The sequence below is a fragment of the Myodes glareolus genome, chromosome X (assembly GCF_982192425.1).
Source record: "Myodes glareolus chromosome X, mMyoGla1.1, whole genome shotgun sequence".
NCBI lineage: Eukaryota > Metazoa > Chordata > Mammalia > Rodentia > Cricetidae > Myodes > Myodes glareolus.
The window spans coordinates 2,176,275-2,185,494 of NC_142053.1; the positions used below are offsets into that span (position 1 = coordinate 2,176,275).

A 9,220-nucleotide genomic window follows, 5' to 3' on the forward strand; every position below is an offset into this window, starting at 1 on the left:
TCATGCTAAAATCCTACTTGCTGGGCCGCCTGTCACCCTCCTGGCTGCCTTTTACCCCAAGAGAAGCCCCAGAAGTAGTAGGCACAAGGCCCTGTGGCGTCATGCATACAGCCTGATCTCCCAGAAGTGTGTCAAAATGAGTTTAGGATTTCCTGTAGGGTCAGGCAAATAAAAGAGGGCAAGAACCTACTAGGGTTACTTCTGGGGGTCTCCTGCCAGGGCCCTTGCAACATATCTCCTTCTCCCCACCCTCTATCCCTACAGTGACAATGAAGAGAAGGCTTTTGGCAGCAGCCAGCCATCTCTTAATGGAGACATCAAACCCCTAGGCAGTGATGACAGCCTGGCCGATTATGGGGGCAGTGTGGACGTCCAGTTCAATGAGGATGGCTCCTTCATCGGCCAGTACAGTGGCAAGAAAGAGAAGGAGGCAGCAGGAGGCAATGACAGCTCAGGGGCCACCTCTCCTATCAACCCTGTAGTAGCCCTAGAATAGTAAGGGTCAGCAAGGTGAGGCAGGCCAAGCTGGGCCCAGGGCCAGAGGTGCAGGAGAGCCCAGGGGCCAAGACACCTGGCTGATGCGCCATGACTTACCTGCTGACCTTGGGATCGAGGCCCCTTCCTCTTTCCATAGCCCATGGAAGACTTGACTGGAGCAGAGGAGAGGAACTGTGGCTTCAAATCTCCGTTTTAAACACCCGCTACCCTTTTTATTGCCAAAACCCAGCTGCACCCTTTCCTGGGCATACGCTGCTTTGCCCCAACTTGGGGCAGTTCACTCCCATATCAGGGATCTTCAGGTGCTGCCTTGCCGATCCATTTAGGCAAGGAGGCCACAGTTTGGGGGAGATGACAAAGGAGTGTCCTCTGAAGCATCTCTGAGATGCTGTCCTTCTCACTCTCTAACTGGGGACAGGCATTGTGGGGTCTCCTCAGGACTAGATTGGCACCTCTTTTTTCTCCAGCCACTCCCTGGCTAGCATGACTGGGGACAGAACTCTGTCTCCACCATCTGCTCCCTTTTCTTTGCCATTTTTGCTCCAATCAGGATGGGGAACTGGGCAAGCTGGCCACCTGCATAGAAGAGGCCATCTGGAAAGCCCAGAGTCCCTCCCTCACCTTTGTACACTGAGTTCACACCCTCCTCCCTTTGCTGTTCCACCTTTCAGGACATACATACATACATACATACACACACACACACACACACACGCACTCAAGCACACACAGGCACATTGCCTTCGGTACCCACCAGACAACATCAAAGTGGCCTCTGTCACTGCCTGAGATAGGCATACCTCTTCCTACTGGCACTGGCTGGGCTTCTCCCTACCACAACAATACCCCAGGACCCCTTTGCAACCCTGCCTGCCTCCAGTTCTTGTCCTCAGCCCCTTCCCCTGTCCCCCACGTTGGGAATGTAAATACATCATTGACTTTGAAAGTTTGCCCTTGCCCTTTGCCCATATGCCACTAGTGTGTAAGCAGATGTCTGAGTCTCTAGGTGGTTTCTCTGTTTTATAGCAGTTAGCTTTGATGGTCCCACACCAGGAAAAAGAAAAACAGACAAAAAGGGGAAGAAAGCAAAGATTGATTCTCCCAGCACTGCTGTGCTTCTGCCCAGCAGCTGTGGGTTTCCTGTATGCCTTTGCTTGGTCTGTTGATGAGCCCTCTACAAAAAAACAAAAGTATATATATATATGTACATAATATCAGAATTATAACAGGCAAATAAAAACCTGGAAATGAAGAAACCTTTCGTCATTTTATTGAGTGAGCACTTACTCCCCTATACCATGCTGTGGAAGCTACATCCTTGAGCAGGGGATGCCCTGAGGTCTGTGCTCAACCCTGTCCCACAGCCCCAATCCAGCCTTTCCTATTTCTTCCCAGAGTTTGGGCATTCCAGCCCACTACCAGGCCTTATTATCTGCACCTTTGGGTGTTATTATCACACTGTGGGCCTTAGGGTCCCCTTTCTACTGATGGCCTCTTGATATCAATTTTTTAAGATTCATTTATTTATTTATTATGTATACAGTGTTCTATCTGCATGTATAATTGCGGGCCATTATAGATGGTTTGTAAGCCACCATGTGGATGATGGGAATTAAACTCAGGACCTCTGGAAGTAACAGGCAGTGCTTTTAACCTCTGAGCCATCTCTCCAGCCCCTTGATATCAATTTTAGTTCTTATTGTTACGACCCCGTATTCCTAAAAGAGGTAAACACAGGGGCAGAGTGTGGCTGAGGGCCTTGAAGTCTTGGAGCCCTCACCAACCTTCTGCCCTGAGCCTTTTTCTTACCCAATAGGATACAGCCAATAAACCCACCAGCAAGTGTCTACTTGGCACCTGGGATTCAAGCAAACCAGCATGTTATACCTGGTGTAGTCATCACATCCTAGGAGTATCCAGCCACCTAAACCAATGGAAGGCCAACATAAAGCTGACCCTCACACACACACAGGATTTCATTTAGTGCAGACTGACCTGGAACTCACTATGTAACCAAGGCTGCCCTTGAATTCCTGATCCTCTTGACTCCTGAGTGTTGGGATTACAGGCATTCACTTCCCCCGCCCCAGTACTGGGAACTAGAGTCTTGCTAGTTTCTATTGCTTTGATGAGACACCACGATCATGGTAACTCTTATAAAGGAAAACATTGAATTGGGGGTGGCTTACTTACAACTTCAGAGGTTCATTCCATTATCATCATGAAGGGGAACATGGCAGCGTGCAGGCAGACGTGATGCTGGAGCTGAGAGTGTTACATCTTGCAAGCAACAGGAAGTTGACTGACTGTCACACTGAAGGAAGCTTGAACAAAAAAGATCTTAAAGCCTGCCCCCACAGAGACACGCTTCCTCCAAGAAGGCCACACCTCCTAACAGTGCCGCTTCCTTTGGGGGGGGGTCATTTTCTTTCAAATCTCCACACTAGACGAACAATACTCTGCTACTGAATTACCTCCCTAGCTGTCTTTTCATTTTTTTATTTGATTTAAGTTCTCACTAAATTACCCAGACTGGTCTCGAGGTCAGTTTGTAATCTAGGCCAGCCTTGAACTTGTCATCCTTCTACTTTGGCTTTCCAAATAGCTGGGATTAGATACTTGTACTAACAGGGTCTCTCTCTCTCTCTCTCTCTCTCTCTCTCTCTCTCTCTCTCTCTCTCTTTCTCTCTCTCTGAAATGGGATCTTATTCTATAGCCCATGCAGCCTTGATACAATTCTCCCATCTCTGTGAGTTCAAGGCCAGCTTAGTCTACAGAGCGAGTTTCAGGACAGCCAGGGTTACAGAGAGAAACCCTGTCTAGAACCCCTCCTCCACAAAAAAAGAAAAACAATGTCTTCCTTATAGTTCCCACAACCAGTCCAACTCCAGATTCTTCCAGTAAGGCATCAACTCCCCTCCCTACCCTCTGATTCACTACAAAGTCTTGCCTTGGCTTTTCTGTGGCTCTTGTTTTGCTGTCCCTGTTGCTTCAGTTTCCTCAGCGGACAAACCTGCTATAAGAGCCTCTATTGTCAAAAGCCCCCACTCCTAATGTTTTGTGTCTCCCAGGTCTGGGGAGTTCAGAGAGAACTGCCTCAGACTCAGCTGTTCTCCTTGTGCCCATTATCTCTACCTGTAACAGTAGCAGGCCTGTTGGGGGCCACTCCCAATCTGTCTTCTGGTTTTCCCATAGCAATAGTCTTTTGACTCAGGTACAAGGCAACTCAGCTAAAGATACATTCCCCAGCCTCTGTACTTGCCAGGTAGATGGGAAGGAGGCAGAAGTGAGTTGTGGTGTGGGAATGTGGGAGCAGCCACTGGTTGCTTACAGAAGCAGAACACAAATGGGACATGTCAGAAAGAATTTCACCGAGTGCCAAACAGAAGTCACATGTTCAGGATAACACACCTGTACCTCTATTTAGAATGCTTCTAGCCGGGTGGTGGTGGCGCACGCCTTTAATCCCAGCACTCAAAAGGCAGAGGCAGGTGGATCTCTGTGAGTTTGAAGCCAGCCTGGGCTACAGAGTGAGTCCCAGGACAGGCTGAGTTCAAGGCCAGCGTGGTCTACAGAATGAGTTACAAGACAGAATGAGTTACAGGACAGACACAGAGAAAACTTGTCTCAAAAAACAAAGAAACAAAAACAAATAAAAAGAATGCTTCTAGGTCTAGCTGCCTCCCAGGCTATTTTTTAAAAATGACATTTTTTGTATTTGACATATCCATGCATGTGAAAGTGCATATGAACATGCATGGGGGCCAGAAGTAGCAATCTTCCTCAAAAACTCCCCACCTTAAAATTGTATTTATTTATGTGTTTGTTTATTTGGTGTAAGTGTGTGTCACTTTACAAGAGCTTCTGTCCATAGGCAGAAGCTAGAGGAAGAGATCGTCTATGCTGCTCTAGCACTCTCCCCGATTCCCTTGAGACAGTGTCTCTCACTCAATGTAGAATGGTAACCAGCAAGCCCCAGAAATCGCACAGTGCTAGGGTTATAGGAGTATATGACCATGGCCAGCATTTTATGTACATGCTACTAGAGATTTGAACTCGGCTCCTTATGTTTTTACAGCAAGTGCCCTTAGTTGCCCAGGGGACCCAACTGTTTCTAATTCCTCCACACTGAGACTGCAGAAATGTTACATTTTTTTAAATTTATTTTTTTATTGTTGGCTTTTCGAGGCAGGGTTTCTCTGTGTAGCCCTGGTCATCCCAAAACTTGCTCAGTGGACCAGGTTGGCCTTGAACTCAGGGGAGATATGGCGATGGGGAGATGGTTCAGTCTGTAAAGCGTCTGCGGCACAAGCCATATCTACCCTGTCCCTCCCACCCCATGCTAGGGATAAAATCTATGACCTTGTACTTGCTCAGCAGGCACTCTGCCACTGATCCTCAGCTCCCACATCCCACACTTTGTGTGCATGTTTATAATTTTATCCTCATCATCATTTTGGGATTTTTGGGACCAAGATCTTATGTAGCCTTAGCTTAACCTGAAACCCATAGAGAACCACCTGCCTTGGCTTTGTGAATGCTGGAATTAAAAGTGTGCACCACTACCACACCCGTTTCATTTTTATTTTTGAAGTGCTGAATATGGAAACCAGATCCTTGTGTGACACTCCACAAGTCACTCCAGCTCCAAAATTCTCCCTGTCATCTTGTATCTGTCACAGTTGATGGGCTTGCATTGAGATTCTCTTGATAATTAAAGTCTATGCTGGCTATTAATTAGGGTTCATGACCCTAATGATGTATGACCAATAATGACAGCCAACTACCATTGCAGGATTATACAAAACAAATAACCTGAACACCCACTGATCATGTTTTTGGTTTCTTCTGAAGCAGGGTCTCAAATAGTGTAGATTGGCCTTGAACTTTCTGTGTATCTGAAGATGACATTGAACTCCTGATCCTCCTACTTGAGTGCTTAGCATTACCAGTGTGTCCCATCATGCCTGTCGACTGAAAACATTCTTGTTGAGGATTAGAGTAAATAAAATATACATCTGAGGTTTTTAACCTGTGTATATTCTTTCATGCAACTATCATTAACTATTGAACATTTGAAAATGTCTCGTGGGACCACCCTCAATGCAGAACTTGATCCCTTTTCTACCACCTTAAGCTGTAGGTGGGCCTTATTGTTGGCACGTTCACCAATAAAATTATGCATCTTTCATTCTTGTCATGTCTATGAGGCTCATCCATGTTACTGTGCTCCTTCTCTCTTTTCCATTGCTGAGCAGCAGCCATTGTATAGTCTCTCTCTAGGATCTATTCATATATCCTAGGAGGGGAACTGTTGATTTTGGCTATGCCAAACCAGTTTGTGTCTCTGGCCAGAGATGTATATGCTTTGCCATCTGGACCTCTCTCAGTCTCTTCTAGTAGGGAGTGTTCCAAAGAGACCACAAGGCTAGAGGGAGAAAATGCTTTCTCTAGCACTGGACAACCTGGCTACATTGCTTGAACCTCTGAGACACCTGGAAGAGGTGTTCACATTGCTGCCCAGAGTTTCAAGTTCCTTAGGGCTCAGACATGGCAACCAGACATCACCTCACCCTTCCGTCTCACAGGTCTGGGTACTAGCCCCAAAGATACCACTTCTTTGTTTTGAGGCAAGGTTTGTTTATGTAGCCTAGACTGGCCTCAAATTTATCGCACAGCGATGTCTGACCTTTTCTTTGTGAGGCAGGATCTCATTCTGCAGCCCAGACTTACCATTAACTCACTATGCAGCTTAGGCAGGCCTCAGACCAACTTACGGCCGTTCTTCTGCTTTAGTCTCCTGAATGCTGAGATTACTGGTCCATACTAGCATGCTCAGCTACATGTTCCACTTTCAAGCTCAGTGACCCCAGCACTAGCTAGGCACTACCTTATCTGGAATATTTGTACACCGCATGAAGATGTGCTGCTGTGAGTGGGGTGTAATAAAAAACTGAACAGCCAATAGCTAGGTAGGAGAGATAGGCAGAGAGAGATAATCCAGGTGTGTGTCAGATGCCAATGAGACATGGAGGGAGTTGAACACACAAAATGAAAGGAAAGTAAAAGCCATGAGGCAAAATGTAAATTAATATAAATGGGTTAATTTGAGTTATAAGATATAGGTCCAGAGGCCCTGCACTTAGTTTTTTCTTTGTTTGTTTGTTATGGATATATGTTCTTTCTATGTAGCTCTGGCTGTCCTGGAATTTGTTATATAAAACAAGCTGGCCTTAAACTCAGAGATCTGCCTGCTTCTGCCTTCCAAGTGCTAGGAATAAAGGCATGCTCCATCATGCTTGGCCCACACTTAGTTTCTAAGTTTGAGGACTGGCAGGCAAATCAGAAGGCTCAGCAGGTAAAGGCATTTGCTGCCAGATGGTGCAAGCCTAATGATCCGAATTTGGTCTCCAGGCCTCACATAAAAGTTGAGGGAGAGGGGATTGGAGAGATGGCTCAGTGGTTAAGAGCACTGACTGTCCTTCCAGAGAAGCTAGGTTCAATTCCCAGCACCCACATAGCAGCTTAAAACTGTCCATAACTCGAGTTCCAGGGGATTTGACACCCTCACACCAATACACATAAAAATAAATTTTTTATTTAAAAAAAATTGAAGGAGAAAACTGATTCCATAAAGTTGTCTTCTGACCTCTACACATGCATTGTGACACTTCTACCCTTCACTGCATTATACACAGATGAGTAATAATAATAATAATGATAAGAAGAAGAAGAAGAAGAAGAAGAAGAAGAAGAAGAAGAAGAAGAAGAAGACGAAGACGAAGACGAAAGAAGCAAAATAAAAATCTAAAAATCTAACTTTGAGGAATTCTACCTCTTTCCCTCTGAGCGCCAGGCCTAAAGGCAAGATTCTTGTCCTAGGGCACCATAAGACCTGCCACTAGTACCTTTGGCAATAGAACTGGATTCTTTCTCAGCTCTGGGGATCAGAAGTCTAAGATGGAGGCATCTGAGGTTGTTGCTCAGTGTTGGAGTACATGTTTAGCATACATGGGGAATGGGTTATATCCTTAGCACACACACACACACACACACACACACACACACACACACACAGTCAACAGAGGACCGCATCTCCTATAGACCCCTCTGTAGGGAAAACTGACAGGTTTTTGTCAAGGAAAGATGAAATTTGGGATTGCTTTTTTTTTTGTCTCTTTGAATTTGAAGGCAGTTGTAAATTTAACTTCTATTCTTCTATGATAGTCAGTTCTTTGTTTGTTTGTTTTGCTTTTTTCTTTGAGACAGAGTCACTCTATGTAGCTCTGGCTGTTCTAGAACTAGCTGTATATGTAGCCCAGGCTGGCCTCAAACTCACAGAGGTCCGCCTGCCTCTGCCTCTGCCTCCCAGTGCTTGGATTAAAGGTGTGCCACTTATGCTCAGCTTCCAGTTCTTTTTTAAAAAATATTTTCTACACTCGATTGTGTGTGTGTGTGTGTGTGTGTGTGTGTGTGTGTGTGTGTGTGTGTGAATGCCATGACATATGTGTAGAAGTGCAAGGACAACCTGCAGGAGTTTATTCTTTGCTTCTACCATGTGCAGCCTAGGGATCACGAGGCTTGGCAAAATTCTTTATCCACTGAGCCATCTTGCAGGGTCATGATAGCTTTGATTGTTAACTTGACAGTCTAGAATTATATGAGGAGAGTCTTCATGAAGTATTGTATAGATTATGTTGGCCTATTGGATGTCTTGGGGGAGGAATTCTCTCTTTTGTTGTTTCTGTTTCTTTGTTTTGTTTTTTCTTTTGTTTTTTGTTTGTTTGATTTGTTTTGCTTTGTTTGAAGCAGGGTCTCACTACGCAGTCCTGGCTGTCCTGGAACTCACTATATAGACCAGGCTGGCCTCAAACTCATAGAGACCCACGTGCTTCTATGCCTACTAAGTGCTGGGACCTGCGTGGGAGAAATTCTCTTGATTACATCAGTTGAGATGGGAAGACCAGTTCATTGTGGGTAGTGTTATTTCCTAGGTTAGAATCCTAGACTTTGTATATGTAGAGAGCAAGCTGTTCAGTAGGCATGCATACTTTCATTTTGTCTCTGCTCTTTACCAGCTACTTCAAGTTCCTGCTGTAGAATAATCCCTTTGTACACTGTGAAGATTTGTCACTGTGATTGGTTTAATAAAGAAGCTGATCAGCCAATAACTGAACAGAATAAGGTTAGGTGGGGAAACCAAATTGAGAATGCTGGGAAGGAGAAGGGAAGAGTCAGGAATTATCAGTCAGATGCAGAGGGAGCAGGAAATGAATGTGTCATACTAATAAAGGTACTTCCATGTGGCAGAGTTTAAATAAGAATTATGGGTTAATTTAAAATGTAAGAGCTAGTTAATAGGGGGAGGGGAGAGGCAGGGAGGGGAGCAAAGAAAAATATAGAGCTCAATAAAAATCAATAAAAAAGAAGAAAATAAAAAGAGCTAGTTAATAATAAGCTTGTGCTATTGGTCAAGCATTTATAAATAATATTAAACCTCTGTGTGGTAATTTGGGAAGCTGCTTCCAGGTATTTGGGACCGAGTAATGTTGACTGAGGTTTCTGTCCCACCCAGTCCCATAGCCGTTCAGTCCCAACGAAACACACAAAGGTCTACATTAATCATAAACTGGTTGGCCTATTAGCTCAGGCTTCTTTTAAACTCTTATAACTTATATTAGCCCACAATTCTTGTCTTTGTTAATTACGTAGCTTGTACCTT

The 9,220-nt window shown here is 45.0% G+C and overlaps 1 protein-coding gene across 4 annotated transcripts in view; it reads left to right on the plus strand.

Annotated features, from left to right (window-relative positions):
• The window catches only part of L1cam (L1 cell adhesion molecule), a 26,004-nt gene extending 24,250 nt beyond the window's left edge, over positions 1 to 1,754 (plus strand). For 3 of the 4 annotated variants that reach the window (XM_048457582.3, XM_048457584.3, XM_085684915.2), the window contains one exon: positions 265 to 1,754. In XM_048457582.3, the coding sequence (XP_048313539.1) occupies positions 265 to 496 (232 nt within the window). In that variant the 3' untranslated portion in view covers positions 497 to 1,754. The remainder of the gene's footprint in view (positions 1 to 264) is intronic. The other variant, XR_015000431.2, reaches the window with a different exon arrangement.
• The last annotated feature ends 7,466 nt before the right edge of the window (positions 1,755 to 9,220 follow it).